General features: G+C 40.2%; 2 protein-coding genes across 2 annotated transcripts; one reads left to right on the forward strand and one right to left on the reverse strand.

Annotated features, from left to right (window-relative positions):
* Positions 1–618: 618 nt before the first annotated feature.
* nexmifa (neurite extension and migration factor a) lies at positions 619–11,436 on the reverse strand. Its single transcript, XM_073841125.1, has 4 exons — positions 11,000–11,436; positions 7,825–7,946; positions 3,719–7,295; positions 619–3,324 (listed from the first exon to the last, which is right to left on the reverse strand). The coding sequence occupies exons 2-4, from the start codon at positions 7,895–7,897 to the stop codon at positions 3,192–3,194; spliced, it is 3,783 nt and encodes a 1,260-aa protein (XP_073697226.1). The 5' UTR covers positions 7,898–7,946; positions 11,000–11,436; the 3' UTR covers positions 619–3,191.
* Positions 11,437–13,099: 1,663 nt separating this feature from the next.
* uprt (uracil phosphoribosyltransferase (FUR1) homolog (S. cerevisiae)) lies at positions 13,100–18,162 on the forward strand. The gene is made up of 7 exons (XM_073840576.1): positions 13,100–13,499; positions 13,745–13,787; positions 14,111–14,180; positions 14,313–14,375; positions 14,476–14,637; positions 14,855–14,953; positions 17,721–18,162. Exons 1-7 carry the CDS (start codon positions 13,249–13,251, stop codon positions 17,825–17,827), a joined length of 795 nt encoding a protein of 264 aa, XP_073696677.1. The 5' UTR covers positions 13,100–13,248; the 3' UTR covers positions 17,828–18,162.
* Positions 18,163–18,328: the final 166 nt, after the last annotated feature.

Below are 18,328 nucleotides of genomic sequence, written 5' to 3' on the forward strand. Positions count from 1 at the left end.
TATTCACATGTGGAATGTTAAATTATAAACTATATAATAAAAATATTTTTAAAAGACTGTATTATAAAATATAAGATGTCTGGCAGCAACAGTAATAATAACCATGTAATAAAGTAATTTTTTTTTATTTTAGTTAATGAAGTAAGCTAAATAAATGCATAAATGATTGAAAAATTAAGATTTAGGTTTTGGAACATAAAATGACTCTAAAACTGCTATTAAATTCCATACTCAGCACATGCTAAGAATACGGAAACTGCATTAGTCAAAACATGTTCCACCTTTGAAACATCCTTTTCTAAAGTGGGATGTCAAAAATCGCTTCAAATACAAAATATTCACACATTATATAAACACGTTTTAACAATACTATTGCAAAATTTGATGTACAGAATAGATACATTATAACAGATTTGATTTATTACAGATATATATATCCTTAACATTATTTTGTCTAAATCTTATGTCACTGACTTTTGCGTGAACTTCACTTGTCTGGTACACCCTACCAGACTAGCTAGCAGAGAATCAAAGTAGGAAAACAGAGAATCACTAAAGCCTGACCAAATCAGATTGGCTTTGTTTCTACAAGTAAAAATGAGACCGTACTGAAACAAGTGATCAAAAGCTCTTTTAATTAATATTTATTCCATAAACATGATTACAAAACTCAGCAAGTTACCAATATTACATTTGTCACCATACAGGCTTGATCACAAATATTTCAACTTTTGTGACAGATACAACAAAAACAAAATACTAGAATAATTTACATGAAAATCTATAAAACAGCAATGAGATCACAAATTAGTGTTATTGTTCCACTGTCTGTTTTCATGGTTTCTTTTTTCTCTTTAAATTAATATATATTTTTACTAGAGCACAACACTCTTACGACAAGATTGGTCCAATTACAAAAACTCTCAACAAAGAGTCACAGCTTGCTCTCCTTCTCTCTCCTTTACAATAGTTTTTTATTTATTTTTATAATATTTTCAATTTTTGGTTTTAAAACAAACAAACAAAAAACAAATAAGAGAGAGAGAAAGAAAAAGAAAGAAACAAAACATCATGGCAATTCACTTGCTGAAAAGGGAAAAGAACAAAGCCACAGTAAGAACGACCTCACATCACTTTCTAAGAAAAATATACACTTAGAAAATATGTTACAAATTGGCACAATGAAAAATATACAAGTCATTATTTTTTTTTCCTACATCAAGAGTTCATTGAGAATCCACCTGGTGAAGACAGACCAGGCAGTAGAAACAGTTTCTTTTTTTTATCCTTGATGATGAAAAAAGGCAAAAGTAGTTACAAGTAATGTAGTGTCAAATAAATCATGAAAAAAATACTTCCAACTTGACAAATATAATACATTCATAAATAGGGCACAATTAAGTTTTTGATATGCCTGTTTTCATTTTACATGATGCACTTATAGGGGAATAACACTGTTTATTAAGAACTTTTTAAAAATATGAGCGCTTCGGTCAGTGCAGGGGATGTGTGCTATAAAGTTTTCACTGGTCTAAAACTTTGCTCTCAAAATACGAACAAGAGCACCCTGCACTGGCATCACAGATGTCCTGCAGGTTTAGCAACTGTAGTGCCATGTAAAAACAGTACAGCAGGGGCAGCGCTGAGAGCAGCTTGAGTTTGTATGGCGAGATGGCCAGCTGAGGGAATGAGATGTCAATGCAGTTGGCTTCCCTGAGCCGACGGACCTGAACCAACTGTGTTACATCTCCATTCACTCAGCATAGAAATAATAATAATAATTTGGACGACAAACGTAAAATTGATTTTACCGGCTACTATTTCCTGGTCTTTTGCTTGGTGAGGCTGATTTGGCTGGGAAGGCTCTAATTAGCTCACTTCTGAATCGCACCACCAGCTGTGTAATGTCACTCATCATCTGCACCCCTTTTCTTCAACACTCCAATAATATAATCTCAATTCATTCACAGCAATGTGTATAGCATTTGCACAAATACCCACTAAACTTTGAAAAAGGAGGAACAGTTCTCAAACTACAGTTGTCAATTCAGTGTAGTGTTGAACAACTCAAAAGGGCAAAACAAAAGAGAAAATATTTCTTTTCAAATAGGTATTCACAAAAAAAGGGGATCCAGGGAATTGCAGAAAAAAAAGATCCTGAAGCAATGTAGTAAACAGCACATGGGGGTAATCTTTCCCTCTTTTTTAACACAACAAATAACATTCCAACAGCAATAGAAAAACAATGGTTTTGAGATCAGGTAAGAAAACAGGCGAGTCAGAGAAAGTAATACAGGGGATCAGCATTCACAGCACGTATCCATATCATGTTTTAAATGCATGCACATCACTAGCAACAAATTAGAAAAACTTTCAAAAAATATTTGGTCCTTGTTCTTAACTGGTTTCGAGGGTGTAAAATTCATTAGAGGTACAGAGAAATATATCGACTGAAATAGAAACTTGGGGACATAAACAAGTTCGAATGCATTATGTGTTCTGTCATAAGAAGGAATGATCATTTTCTTACCTTGTTACACATGAACAGTAATCTTTTACCATCCAGAAATACATCAGAATGAAAGGCAACCAATGTTTTTCTCTGCCATTATAGCACTTGAGCTTCCTCCCACCAATTCTCGTCATGCAACTCTCACTTCATGCCTCTAATCTTGAACTAGCCAGGAGTGTAAAACACAGAAAATAAACCAACAACATTTTTCTTTTGATTGTAGAGATGACTCCTCGCCGCTAGCTGTTTGTACAGATGTGATGCAACAGGAGTGAATCTCAGATTAACAACTCCCCCCCCCCCATCCCAAGCACACACACGCTCCTCAATCACTTCCACATTATAAAACAGCAAATATTTATGTCGATAAAAATGTCTGTACATTTAATTGTTCATAGTTTGGCACATTAATTTAAACATGTCTGATATAATCTTGTTTTGTAAATAGTGCATATGTTTGTGTACAACAGCATTTTGATACTGGCAGGAGAAGATTCACTGGAGAACAGATGAATGAACCCCCTTTTCACAACTTATAAACAAACAACAATAATGAAAAAATCTCTTTTGAAATTTCAAAACCTCAGAAAACAAGAGCGTCTTGGTCAAGACGCTTTCTTTTAGCTTGTCAAAGCCCAGTGTTCTGAGGGGTTGGCACAGAAACGAGGGGAAACGATTCTTAGCACAGAATACTACACATGACCTTTGACCCCTGAACAGAAGGCAACCATTTGCTGAGAGACAGAGCAGGGCGCTGGGCTCGGTCTAAACCGTGGTTCTGTGACACCGATTTAACACATACAGTGTTATAGCTGCAACGGAAAACAAAAAGACAACAAAAATTTATATTCAGATATACACCACACTAAAAGAGAATCCAAAGACTTTCAAGGCATTTTTCTTCTTTAAAAACAGAGAAAACGCAAATCAAAACAACTGAAAATTTTGTCAGATAAAAATGCAACAAAGCAGCAATGGTGAGTAGGGTGCAGCCATGACAGTGAGACTTCAGTCAGTCTAGTAGGTAGTTTAGCAGGGCTGACATGCAGGATGTGCCTGCCTTCCAGTAGGCCAGGCAAAGGATTGTGGGTAAAGTCGGTGCCATGCAGCTCTGAAATGTGGAAAGGATTTTAGGAGGATTTGGCAGGGTGCGAGGGAAGGGAAACGGAGAAAAAGAAGGGGCACATTGCAGAGAGAAAATATTACCTCCGTTTCTCGACCAAAGCGGTCAATGCTACTCCTTTTATGTCCCTTTTACCCGCTATGAGTTCCTCGCGGGCAAACTTAGCGCTGCTTTTGTGGCGATACATTTTTTTGTGGGCTGGACGGTGTGGAAGTGGGAGACAGTCCAATCCGAGGGTAGGAAAAAAGCCTGGTGGGAGAAGTTTAGGCAGTGCTTTACCACCTCGCCCAGCCCCTTTCTTCCCTCGACCTCCGCCTGAGGCACCACCCCGCTTTTTAAGGTCAGCAGCGCTACCCAGAATCTTCAATGTCTGGCTCTGGAGGGCATGTTGACCTGGTGAAAGACAAGGCCCCCACAGAGGTTCCACAGACGCCCTCATGAAACGCTGTACCTCAGCCATGCCAGACACTATATTGGATAGGATGTTAGATGGTTCCTGGAATTCTCGTTGGTCATCGTTTGACAGTCCCCCAGTGATAGGCCACTCCCCCTGAGCGCCAATTAAGCCAAGCGATGGGGTAGGTGATGAAGCGCCACTTCCTGACCCTCCGCCACTTTTGGCTGCTTTTCCCTCTAGCAAGGCTTTGATTTTCCGCACAGAACGAGAACCCTGACGTGGGAGCTTTACTTTCTCTCCTTTCGTCGTTTTAGCAGTTTTAGTCTTTTTGGCGCCTTGTCCATTTTTTCCACCCTTTTTCGTTGTGCCTTTGTGATCCCTTAGCCCTACTTCTTCCTCCTCTGTGTTAAAAGAGTGTATCTGAAGGAGGTGTGAGTTTCCATCTTGATTAAGCTGCGGGACAACTCCACAGTTCCATTGCACATTTCCTTCTGCTGCTTCTGAGAATTCTCCAACTTTACCACAATTCCCCAGCAGCTGAGGGGAAGAGTTAGGTGTGTCTGGTGGGGACATTTCGGATAGCGATGAATGACGGAACTTGTCAGGGGTGAAGTTGGAGATATCCAAGAGGTCAGTTGACTCTCGAAGTGGAGCAACCTCCTCTAGACTTTGCTGCAGGACGAGCCGCGGGCTGCAATGCGGCAAGAAGCCATCGTTGATCTCACCAATCTCCTCTTCCCTCTCCCTTTCTCCCTCTCTCAGGCTGAGCGAGCTATAGTTGCTAGAGGTGGCAGAAAGTGACCCCAGGGAGTTAAAGCTAACCAGTCGCCCTACACCACTCTCACTCCGAGACCCAGCCGGACTCAAGCCATAATCAGCATCAGACTGGGACTCTTCATATGACACCCTGCACCCTGATAGAGACACTTGCCCATAGCCTGTGACATTTGTGCTATCCCCTGCTAACACAGGCAATGGTGTGGGAAAGCTCGATGGCATCATGGGCGACTGGGTCGGGATGTCTGGGGAGAAGGGCAGCTGCTCAGCAGATGGTTGGGAGGGCCATGAAATGGGCTGGTTTGGTTCAGTAAGGTTTGGCTCAGTATAATGCGTGTGGTGGGGCCCATGGTTCATAGGTGGAGGAGAGTGGGGCAGCTCTGATTCAGAGGGAGGAGAAAGAACACAGCTCTGTACTGGCTGAAGTGTGGGATTCTGTAACCCTGGATGGAAATAGCTGATGTTAGCAGTGCTTGATGACTCAGAGGCTTCGAGAAGAGTTTGAAGGTATCCCCCTGGGAGGAGCTCAGCATTTCCATCAGTCCCTGGAGCAGCTGGGGTCAAAGTGCATTTTTCAGGGTCATTACTGGAGGTTTCATTTGTGACACTATCTTCCATTGAGTTACTAAGGTTTTCTGGTAAACATGGGCTGCACTGCTCAATCTCTGAGCCTTCTGGGACTTCCTGTGTCTCCGCCTCTTTTAACTTTTTCAACCGAAGTCTTGCTTCACTTTTGAACTTCTTTATCTTCCCTGTTTTACCTGCCTTTCTTCTTTCCTCTCTCTCCTGTGTTCTGCTTTTAGCCCTGGCAGTGTGTATAACGGAGGTAATCTCCTCTTTTGGTTCCTCTGTGCTTTTCAGGAATTCACGCCCCCCTGGTTGATTATGGATGGGGACCACTATAGTTTGGCTGGGGAGGGAACTCTGTACCATATGGATCTGCTGGATCCTGAGTCTGGCCATCCTGTGCTTACGTTTGGGCGTAGTGCTCGGTCTTTTGCAGCCATTGAGACGTTTGATTGTTTCTGCAGCTGCTAATCTGTTCTGCTCCTGCTGCTCCTTTTCTCTTTCCTGCCAGTACGCTTTTAATGGCGCAAGTCTCTCATAGTGAAGCAGAGCATTTGGACTCAGAGAGACCACAGCAGGTGATGGGTCAACTCGTCCCAGCCGCACTCTCATGTGCCTCTGGCCTTTAAAACGATTAATGATTATGTATTTTATAATGACAGGTGGGTCCTTCCGACTAGCTCGCCGCCTCTTCTTTGGGCACCAGTCGTCATCACGCTCTTTCTTGAACCCAGCAGGCTGTTTGTCTCGTTTTTCTGCATTTTTCTCACTTTCTATAGAGTCTACATCGTACAGGTAGTCTTCTCGGTAGGCCACCTTCCTCTTGGCTCGGAGGCGGTAACTTAGCTGGCTGGAGGAGCTAGAGTTTTCTCTGGACAAGTGGCCATGGCGGAGGGAGAGCCCATGGTCTGGGGAGCCTGTGCAAGAGCTGTCATCACTGAACTCTCCAGAGTCTTCCGGAGAGTTACTGAGGTCAAAAAGAAAGTTACTGTCTGGGCTAATATTGGGGGTAACATGGTCATCAGTCTTAATCTCAACAGATTGGTCTGGTTTCTCTTTTGGCCCCTCCTTTCTACTGCAAGGTAAGCTAGGAAAGAAACCCAGCTGAGATTCATCCTGTAGGGCAGACTCGCTTCTCTCCTGCACTCCATCCTGGTAGGACTCATAGCGTATCTTGAGCGAGCAGACGTCAGTACTGAGTGCGGTCTCCTCCTCCTGAAACATGTAATTCTCCACATCTTCCTCACAGAACAGATTGACTGCAAGTTCACTGCGGGAGCATAAGTCCAACAGCTCCATACGACTCTCACTGATGAGAGTCTCCAGACAGCTCCAGTCCTGCGCCTCCTCTCCAAGTCCTTCGTATATGCTCCTGGATGCAGGATCCTCATCTGATTCGCTCTCCTGCATCGACCTCCCTTCTTCTGGCCCCTCATTGGTTACAGCTGGATGGGCGGGGCCACTGAGCAGCTGGTCAGATAAAACCTGGTCACCATAGCGACCTGTGCTGGGGGCGGGGCCAAGGCATTGCAAATTGATGCTGGCAAAGCCGAGTACAGACTCACAGGATTCCGGTTCTGTCGAATTTTTGGGGATCAGACAGCTAAGGCAGTCTCCGCCCCTGGAGTCCATGTTAGAGAGGGATGACCTGTCACAGGTCTGCGGCACAGACCAGGGCGTCACAGGTTTGGAACAGGGCACAGAAGAGAGAGATGAAAGCGAGGAAAGAGAGGAAAAAGAAGAGAGAGAGGACAGAGAGGTGGTGTTGGAGACAGACCCATCATGCAGGTCGGCTGGGCTAAGAGGACCTTCAGAGGTCTGACTCTGGCCACAGAGGGAGGGCAGGGACAGCACTGCAGGAGCGATGTCATCACAGCGTCTTAGATCATGTGACACATCTGCCAACGGGTCATGTGGTTCTAAACAAAAAAGGCAGACAAACATCCTTAAAGTAAAAATGCATATTTTTCCAGGTGAAAATCTGTAAATATATGTACACACAGTTTTAAAGAGGAGTTTTACATATGTGACCCTGGACTACAAAACCAGTCATAAGTAGCATGGGTATATTTGTAGCAATAGCCAACAATACATTGTATGGGTCAAAATGATTGATTTTTCTTTTTTAATGCCAAAAGTCCTTTTCTAAATATATCAAAACTTATTTTTTGATTAGTAATATGCATAGCTAAGAACTTCATTTGGACAACTTTGAAGGCAATTTTCTCAATATTGCATCCTTAGGTTCCAGATTTTCAAATAGTTGTATCTCAGCCAAATATTGGCCTATCCTAAGAAAGCATACGTAAATGGAAAGCTTCTTTATTACTGGTTTTGTGGTCCAGGGTCACATATTACATTTTTTCAACAATATGCACATGATAATAGTTAAATATATTTCATAGTGAATACATAATTGTGTAAAAGGCTGTGTATGTGAACTCCTACCATTTTCATTAGCGTCTCTTGGGCAGGGGCTGCGATCTGCCCCTGAGAATCGGGACTCCTGTAGAACATCCATCAATCTGAACTGAATCTCTCTCTCACTAACATAATTACCACTGTCCAGCCTGTAGAAACACACAGACACAGTAAAAGCTATAGAGAAAGCCAAGCAATCTTTAGAAATCTTTCAGCACTGACAACTATTTAAAAACCTAGCAGAAATCTAGATTTGACAAATAAACCAATAGTATTTTAAGGAGTTATCTATATTTATTTATTAACAGATGCTTTATCCATATCCAAACAAAAAATAAATATCTCAAGTAGTTTGTCACAGGTCCCAAAATTAGTTGACATACAAAGTGGCAAGTATAAGACTTGTACACAACCTAAAGCAGAAGTGGAATGCAGGAAAAATGAGAGAGATGAGAAGGTTTAAAAAGAGTTTCAGAAAATAGTCGTTTTAAAGAAACAGAACTTTGGATATTTTCATAATATTCTTTTGTGTTAGAAGACTGCAAGTCATATAGGCATACAGAAGTTTTAGAAGATTTCTGTTGGGAATTTAGTGGTACTTCAGTATTTCAGTTTAAATTCCCACAATTCAAAGAGAATATTTTATCATGCTAACTACAAGTTGCAAATCACAATTCTCTCTCTAGTACTTACTCGACTTGTGTTCTGTTTTCACCTTCTGTCTCTCTCTTACTCTCCAGTATTACAGTGAGTTGTATTGTTTTACATCATTCTGTCCTCTGATTGCCCTTCACTGTGAAGTACAACTCTTGAGGATGTGAAAGAAATAAAAGAGCTTTATAACAGCAGAGAAAGAAAAAAGAAAGTGCACTCTCTCTTGCCTCAGGCTCTGTGTGCAAGTGTCAGAATAGTGTGCCATATATGTAGGTAAAAAGACATGCCGTTTTTCATTTTAAAAATAAATAAATAAACATGACAACACTGCATCTGCTGTGGGGAGAAATGCTGATCTCTAGTACACTGTTTGAAGTGTTCCCACGATGTGAATTTACACAGGAATCCAGAACTGACCTATTGAAGATTTATGAATTGCACGAGTATCGAGTGGGCATTATGTTGAGTGGGCATTATGTGTATTTCAGTGCCTGTGGTTTGCTGCTCCAATTTAATTATTATTTTTTCTTTATACACTTCAGATATAGATGTCATTTAAACTATTTAAACTGCAGCGAATGGGTGCAGAATTTCTTTTATTTAAATGTCATGTTTGTGATAGATGTTTACATTGTTTAACAAACACAACAGCTAATTCAATGTGTTAATCAAATGTCATTCAAAACCTTCAAATTTTAGGTCAAAATACCAGATTTTTTTCCCAGAAAGACATCAGCATTTACTATAATTACTTTATCAGCATATACAGCTGACTATACTTTTCAAACAATTATGTTTACACTCTTAAAACTAAAGGTTCCAAAAGGGTGTTTTTGAAGTGATGCCATAGAAGAACCATTTTTGGTTCCCCAAAGAACCTTTCAGTGAACAGTTCCTAAAAGAACCACTTTAAAAAACATTTAAAAACCTTTTTTTGCATTTGAAAGGTTTCATGGATTCAAGGTTCTTCATAGAAATGTTGATGCCAATAAGAGTGAATGGCCTACTACTTCAATAACTGTTACTGTAAACACTTTTATCTCATTTAAAAATATACACAGCATTATCATTTACATTATCTGGATATTTTCAGACAACAGGCTTGATGGCAGAAAAAAAAATCCAAGCAAGAGAAAATTCCATAACATCCCTTTTCAACAACACACACTGTTCCACACTAAAAAACATTCTCTGGTGTGTACTTTTTTTCTGGATCTGGAAATGGCTATATAATAATCTTGGATTTGCTCCTTCCAGACCAGTAACAGTATGAGGAAAAAGCCCAGGGCTGTTCTGTGAACAGCATGGCTGGGCTCATTCTTGCCAGCTTTGCAGACAGAGAGATAGAGAACAGGGCAGTGGCACTGTCTGCAAACTGCTTTTATTAAAAACGAAATTAATATTTATTCAGCTTCAACATCCACCCAAGAGACAGACAATGGAATTACAGAAGGGAGAGAGAGGTGGAGAGTCAGAGAGAAAGAGAAAGACGCATAAAAAGAGAGAGAAGGAAAAACCGAATCCATGTCTGTGTGAGTTTGTTTGATCTTTTTCAGAGATCAATAAATCTGCTGCAATCTGTGCTTGGTCAATCTGTCAAACAAGCGACCAAAATATCACCCATCCATCCATTTCTGTCACAGAAAGCATTACTACACAGACCGACTACTTAACTTAAAGTAGAAGGTTCAGACACTGACTGCAAGTCTGGCTTCTGTGTGGAAAACAAACAGACCTAATCGTCTGCTCTGATTGATTGTTTCGTCAATTGATTGATTTTGGTGGTTCAAGCTGTGCACCAGAGAACTTTAGCTCAGTTATAACACTATACGTGTACGGTGCAGCTTGACAGCATCAAAGAAACTTCCATAACATCTTCCCAGGACAGGTGTCCGGTGACCGACAGGTCCTCCATACTCTAAACATTACGATATCAAGAGCCTGAAAGACGAGCACGCGTTCAACATCTCGGATAACCCAGAGAATTTACATTATTCAGAAAGACGTAACAGGTTTGAGTCCACCCTTAATTATTGAAGGCCTGGTGCGCTATGATATGCGCTCTGCTATTCTGCATCTCCCATCGACAAATGCCGCATCGGTCGCAGGCGCTGAGCCGAGCGCGCCGACCGCAAGCAAAACGCGGGGAAAATGAAAATCCGTAAAACGCCACATATAGAATATCGCCACATGACAGCATTCGTGTTATTGCTGTCTGTGAACGAGTGCGTATATAGCTGTGTGGCCTTGGCTTAAGGGGGATGGTGTGTAAGAGAGAAAATGTGTGTGTGTTTGCCTCACGTATTCGTCATGAGCTCCAATGCTTTCTGTCCCCTCAAACGATGGCCTGCGACTCAAAGCTTTCGCAGGACACTGAGCACACACATTCCTCCTCTTCTTCCCCCTCACAAACACACCTGTGCAATATGGACGCATCATGACAGCTGACACTCGCTCCACCATTTCTCCCCATTGCAGCGTTTGACGCGCGTCACACTGGCCCACTCACCGCATCACGCACACAAACACGCGCAGCCCACATACTCACCTCCCGTTACACCCGGGCCGCACGTCCCGCCCGCTCTTAAGACTCCGTTTGATCGCTCGGCGTGTGGAATGTTGTCATATGTTGTTGTTGTTTTTTCGTAACCCTCTTCAATGCAGCGGTCTCACCATGTTTCCCCTCTCTGGCGAGCCCGGACTGCCTCCCCGGTAGCAGCAGGTGGACGCGCCTCTCGCGCCTCGGAGTCCCTACCACTCCATTTTATTCCCTCGCGCTCCAGGGTTTCCAGGAAACAAACAAAGGTCTGCTGCAGCCCCTGCTCCTCGCCGCATGCTCCCGCTCTCCCGTTCCGCTCTCTCCTCCTTTAGAGTCGCTTTTGTTTTTGCCTTATGTACGTGTGTGACGGAGACGGGGGTGTGCGTGCGTGTGTATGTGTTTTTCCCAGCTGTACCCCGTCCGTCCCTGACAACGACGGCGCGCTCGTGCGCTGCTGCTCCCCCTCTTTTGAGACCTGCCATAAAGAGCGCGCCCCCATATTTTGCACGGCGGCGCGCTGACGAATCGGGAGCGCGCGGCACTGCTGAACAGGTGCAGAGGCGCACGCATGCGCACCGATATTTTACAAGCTCCAAGCACCAGCTAGGGGTCTCTGCAGATTTAGTTTATTTCCCATAGACAAACTGGGATTATATACGCAGTTACATTATAAATATATACATGAATAAATAAATAAATAAATCTTCTGCTCACCAAGCCTTTATTTGCATTTATTTGGTCCGAAGTAGCCTACGGCAAAAAAAAAAAACAGTAACGTTTTTGAAATATTTTTACTATTTAAAATAACTGTTTTCTATTTAAATATATTTTAAAATGTAATTTATTCCTGTGCTTTTTTAAAGATTAATTTTTAGCATCATTAGTTTAGTCACATGATCCTTCAGAAATCATTCTAATATTCTGATTTGTTGCTCTAAAACATGTATTATTATTATGTTGAAAAGTTCAGAAGAACAGCATTCATCTGAAATAGAAATCTTTTGTAACGTAATAAATGTCTTTATCATCACCTTTAATCAATTTAAAGCATCCTTGCTAAATAAAAGTATTAATTTCCATGTCTTCCCCCTTTTCTTTTAGATAAATGCTGATTTTTTTCTCATCAAAGAATCCTGAACGAAATGTAATCAGCTATTTTAAACATTGAAAATAATAATAATAATAATAATAATAATAAATGTTTATTTAACAGCAAATCAGCATGTTAGAATGATTTAGCTTTTATCACAGGAATAAATTACATTTTAAAATATATCCAAATGGAAAGCAGTTATTTTAAATATAAAATACTGCTTTTGCTGTATTTTGGGTCAAATAAATGCAGACTTGGTGAGCAGAAGAGACTTCTCTAAAAAACATTAAAATCTTACTGTTAAAGAACTTTTGGCTGGTAGTGAGGAAGTGAGGAAATTTAAAATCCATAATTCTGAAAAAAAATCTATCATATTGAAAATAAAAATATTTGTTTATGACACTGGTATTACATACGCAGTCTCAATCAATCAGCAAGTGGATCTGAAAGTCATGTAGAAAAAACACTAATCTGTATAATCTGTATTATAGGTCAGTGCTAAAAAAACCACCATAGCAATAAATAAATAGTAACACTTAACAAAAAGTTTATTAGTTAACATTAGTTCTACATTAGTTAACAAGAATGAACAATAGTTCTACAGCATTTATTAATCTTAGTTAATGATAATTTCATTATTTACTAAGTTATTGTGTTTGTTAACATAGTTAATGCACTGTGAACTAACATGAACAACTGCATTTTTAATAACTAACATTAACAAAGACTAATAGTGTAATAAATGTATTGTTCATAGTTCGCTCTGTTCGCGTACTGAATCATTGTCCTGTAAGATTATTATTTATAATAGCACTTGATATGTTTTTTATTAAATCATAATGTATTAAAACCAGCACTGCTCACCAGTCACTTATGCAGCGGCTCTGACGGGTTTGCTTGAATGAAGGCCGCAGTGTCCCGCCCCTTACGTCAATGAGCTTGAGACTGGCATGACTTTTAGCCAATCAGGTGAACGGGATATTACGCGAGGTTGTTGTTCCCGGGAGCGTGCGTCATGTATCATGCGTCTCCTCCGTTCAGCTACAGTCATGGCGAGATAGTGGTACAGATACGCTGAACACATCATCCGTGGAACAGCCATCATTTAAGTGGACCAGGCGGTTTGGTGTAGTGTTTTGTCTTTTCTTTTCGCGGTTTTAGTCCTATGGAAACGGATCTCATCGAGAAGATGCCGTGCCATAACCAGCAGCTGAATAACAGTGAGAGCCCCGAACACGCCGCGAAGCACGTCCGCTTCGCCCGCAGCAGCGCTGCTGCCGCCGAGACCTGTCAAGATGACACCAAACCGTGCGAATACCACACCTTAAGCGACATCCAGCGACAAATAGGACCTCAGCTGAAACTCTTGCCATTAAATGACCAAATACGAGAACTTCAGACAATCATTCGGGACAAGTGAGTGTCCAATCCGCATTTCAACCGGATTTGCATTGAGTGCACATTGCGTGTTCCATATTTAGGCCAGATCTGTATCATATGCACCTATGGTGTACAAGAACAGAAACCTGTAACTAATCAGAATGTATCTCAAATGTACATTGAATAAACAGGGAATAGTCTCATGTCATTTTGTTTCAAATACATGTATCATATATTGCAAATAGTCCGTCACATTGTGACTTTTCCCCTGTTTCTCTCAGAACTACCAGTAGAGGTGATTTTGTGTTCTGTGCTGATAGATTGGTAAGCAAAACTGTTTAAATAATAGTAGTCTTGTGTTTACATGTCAACATCTGAAACAAATGGTTTCTAACCAGCTATTATCTTTATGAAGGCCTTGTAAATAAAGCCAACTTACATACTTAATTTTTCAATCAGCACATGTGAATGTATGGCTGATTGCAATTTTACACTCACGTTCCTTGATTTCTTTTTTATTTGAATGTATTATCAACAATCCACTTGTTTATTTTTGTATTGTACAATTAGTAGAGTGGCTCCTATGTTCTGTATTTAGTTTGCAACCCTTCAATTTGAATCTGATTGGTTGTTTGTTTTGCTCCCAGATAAGATTAGTGGTGGAGGAGGGTCTCAATCAGCTTCCATACAGTGAATGCACTGTAACCACACCAACAGGTGAGCCTGTTACCATGGCAAATAATTCCCCCCCAGCTCACTGTTATCCTTTTTGCATATTAATATAACATTGCCGTCATTGGCTGTTGAGTTTGTGCAAATGTAAAGTTTCATTCTGTTCTCCTTATGCAGGACATAAATATGAGGGTGTGAAGTTTGAAAAGGGCAACTGTGGGGTTAGCATCATGAGGAGTGGTGAGTCTCTTTCTGTCACATGCAGTCCTGGTGAAAAAACAGCCCTATTTAGTGCGGACGCCCTTTGTACTAATACAAAACTCATGTATTGTGTGAGCAGGTGAGGCTATGGAGCAAGGCCTAAGAGATTGCTGCAGGTCAATCCGTATTGGGAAGATTCTGATCCAGAGTGATGAGGAGACACAAAAGGCCAAAGTTTACTATGCAAAGTTCCCTCCTGACATCAGCCGAAGGAAGGTTCTGCTCATGTACCCTATACTTAGTAAGTACTTGACCTCTATAACAAGGCATAAAGCTGGCTCAGATGGAATCTGCACAATTTTTTAAACTTTCTGCACTGATATAGGGCCATGATGTAATCATTTGCTAAAAAGACTGAATGAGAATGACAGGAATTGCAATTTCATCTGGTCCACATACAAGTACTCTAAATATGGCATTGAAAAGCACAATTCATTGTTGTGTAAATGTGTGTTCAGGTACAGGCAACACTGTAATAGAAGCGGTGCGGGTGCTGAATGAACACGGCCTGCAGGCCAAACATATCATACTACTGAGTCTCTTCTCCACTCCACACGGTAAGACACACAAACGGAGCAAGCAGTGAAGACTTGATTTGTAGAATTTCCTAGACCCCCCTTTTTACCCAACTGTTTTAAATATTGATGATAATAATAATAACAAATGTTTCTTAAACTGCAAATCAGCATATTAGAATGATTTCTGAAGGATTATATGACACTCAAGACTGGAGTAATGATGCTGAAAATTTAACTTTGATCACAGGAATATATTTAAATAGAAAGTAGTTATTTTAAATAGTAAAAATGTTTTAATAAAAATACTTTGCTGTATTTTGGATAAAATACATGCAGGCTTGGTGAGCAGAAGAGACGTCTTTAAAAAAAAAAACATTAAAAATCTTACTGTCCAAAAACTTTTTTTTGGTAGTGTATCTGTATTTTATTTACTTAGTACATGTTAACAAGCTCTCAAGTAAGGAACATTTCTAAAACAATGCCAACTTAGCTGTAAATCTAAACCCAGTGAGTGGCATATACTCACTCATTTATAACAATTTTTGTGACGTATATAATTTATAAACACCACCATTGGAGTTGGTAGGTTTTTTTTTTTTTAGGACTTTTCATTTGAAAAGTATTATTCTGCATTTATTTTTAAAAATTACAAAAAAAATTGCAATATTGTGAAATATTATCATTTAAAATAAAATGTTACCAGCTCCAGTCTTTAGTGTCACAGGAAACATTTATTATTATCAGTGCTAAAAATGGTGCTGCTTAAAGAAATTTTCTGATCATTTACTCACCCCATGTCATCCAGGATGTTCTTGTCTTACTTTCTTCAGTTGGAAAGTAAAGTTTTTGAGTAAAACATTCCAGGATTTTTCTCCATATAGTGGACTTCAGTGGGTTGAAGGTCCAAATTGAAGTTTCAGTGCAGCTTTAAAGGGCTCTACACGATCCCAGATGAGGAATAAGGGTCTTATTGTAGTGAAATGACCTGTCATTATCTTAAAATAAAAAAAGTATATATACTTATAACCACAAATTGGTTGGACCATTCCAACTTGACTACAGCCTTGTACACACTGCAGCTAAATTCAGCTGACATTTTACTTATTAATCGTGTTCTGTACACACACAGTTCACTAAAATACGGGAGTGACAACCGCATTAACTCCCAAAAAATACAGGTAGTGACAACCGCATTTATAGAAATTCTATGCAGTGTCAAAACTGAACTGAACAACTAGTTGTCAATGACGTATTTGAACGTCCATCAGAAGTGTGTTGTCTGTATGAGATGGAAGAAAAAACATTGAAAAAAGTCTTAACCTCAGCATATTTTGACACGGGGCTAGTTGCGCTCACGAGCCCTGCGGTAAAGTGTCAGTGTTGCCAGATCTTCATAGAAAAAAAACAACAAACAAGGACAAACACAAATGCTTTGTTTTATAACACACACACAAACACAAAATAAATCTCATATCTGCAACAGATCACTTTATTAACTCTATAAAGTCTTATGAGCTAAGACCAAACATGTCTAAGGGGCCGTTCACATGTCGCGCCTAAAACGCGTGGAAAACGCTAGGCGCGCCGCTTTCTTCCTTATCAACAAAGCGCTCGGGTGCTTGCGCTCCGGAAGCATCTGCCGTTTCTAAGCAACCATCAGCTGCGCTCTAGCTCCAAGCCTATGCATCTCCATGCATTGTTTCTTCTATTAGCGTCAAAATAATGGGGGCTTGACAAATCATAAAGTTCAGGAAATCCCTGGACCACAATGATGAGCTGCTCCTCCATGTTTCTGCTGAGGTTTCAATGTAATGGAAAAACGTGAGGAAGCTGATTGGTTGGTTCATGTCACATGACCTGCGGTGCGCTTGCGGAATTCTGAAAAGTTGAGATGTTTATCTCGATGCGGCGTGGACGCACCTGGAAAAAATGAGCGCGTCACACCGCATGCGCGTCGCGACCGCGTTGCTTCCATTATGCGCGCACAAGCCGTGTGTCTACATTTGAAATAACGAACTTGAGCACGCAAAATACGCTACATGTGAACGGCCCCTAAAAGTGCTTTTAAATATGAGGACATGGCAACACTTCAAGACAACGCTCTCTAAAGCAGGGATCATCAAGTCTGGACCTCGAGATCCATTTTCCTGCAGAGTTTAGCTCTTACCTTAATCAAACTCACCTGAGCATGTTAATCAAGGTCTTCAGGATCATTAGAGACTAACAGGTAGGTGGGTGTGATCAGGGTTGGAGCTAAACTCTGCAGTGCATTGGACCTCCAGGGTAAGATTTGGGGAACCCTGCTCTAAAGCATTTAGAAAATTACAGATCGTTTTGCTAGATAAGACCCTTATTCCTCAACTGGGATTGTGTAGAGCCCTTTGAAGCTTAATTGTATACTAAATAGTATTAAAACTGCAATTTGGACTTTCAACCCATTGGCTCCCATTGATGTCCACTACATGGAGAAAAATCCTGGAATTTTTTCCTCAAAAACTTTAATTTCTTTTCAACTGAAGAAAGAAAGAAATCTTGGATGACATAGGGTGAGTAAATTATGAAATATTTTTTTATTCTGGAAATGAACTAATCCTTTAATACTTTGGAGAATTTTTTTTTTTCAGAACTTGATGAATTGAAAGTTCTACAGTTTTTTTAAATAGCATTTTTATTACAAATGTCTTTAAATATCATTATTTCGTTCTATATATAATTTAATTTCATGCAATTTAATGCATCCTTGCATGATAACAGTATGTATTTCTGTTTATATATAAAGTCTATTTTTAAATAATGCTACGTGCAGGTGCGAGGTCCATTGTTGAGGAGTTTCCCGACATCACTATACTGACAACTGAAGTTCACGCTGTTGCTCCAACACACTTCGGCCAGAGGTATTTCGGCACAGACTGACAACCCACCAATTGCACACGCATTCACTTGGATTCAGCTGAAGTGGCTTGCATGTATTTGTTTTGTTTTCTTTTTTCATCCATCCGGTAAAGCCTAGACCAGCCCACAGCAAGTGTCTGTGTGTGTGTGATTGGTTCATCAGGGCTGGCCTCTGTATTTTTATTGGTTGTTATGTATTTATCCATGCTTAATGTGAGCAAATGTACTGTAAACCGTCAAATACAAGTGCTTATTCATGATACCACCAGGATTGAAACAAAACTGTTTTCTAGACTGTTCCTAAACATTCTAGAGTGATGCAAAATGAAAATACAAATAAAATATTTTGTATTAAATCGATTGTATTGCATTTATTCATATAAAATCTGTTACTCACTATTTAATAGTGTCTTATTCATAAAGCTAGAATCTATTCCCACAACAGAAAAACACCAAACTGAATTTCAACACAAAATAATGAATTTTAAGCATCATCACTCAGCAGGGATACCTGATAAAGCT

Source organism: Garra rufa, chromosome 5 (genome assembly GCF_049309525.1).
Source record: "Garra rufa chromosome 5, GarRuf1.0, whole genome shotgun sequence".
Classification (NCBI taxonomy): Eukaryota; Metazoa; Chordata; class Actinopteri; order Cypriniformes; family Cyprinidae; genus Garra; species Garra rufa.

Bases quoted from the DNA above. Each gene is read 5' to 3' on its own strand.
- nexmifa (XM_073841125.1), bottom strand. From the start codon at position 7,897: ATGGATGTTCTACAGGAGTCCCGATTCTCAGGGGCAGATCGCAGCCCC. The intron at 7,296-7,824 runs GTAGGAGTTCAC...TTTTTTGTTTAG, and splicing joins AAGAGACGCTAATGAAAATG to AACCACATGACCCGTTGGCA. The intron at 3,325-3,718 runs GTAATATTTTCT...TTTCCGTTGCAG, and splicing joins GCTTTGGTCGAGAAACGGAG to CTATAACACTGTATGTGTTA.
- uprt (XM_073840576.1), top strand. From the start codon at position 13,249: ATGGAAACGGATCTCATCGAGAAGATGCCGTGCCATAACCAGCAGCTG. The intron at 14,181-14,312 runs GTGAGCCTGTTA...CTCCTTATGCAG, and splicing joins CACTGTAACCACACCAACAG to GACATAAATATGAGGGTGTG. The intron at 14,376-14,475 runs GTGAGTCTCTTT...TTGTGTGAGCAG, and splicing joins GGTTAGCATCATGAGGAGTG to GTGAGGCTATGGAGCAAGGC.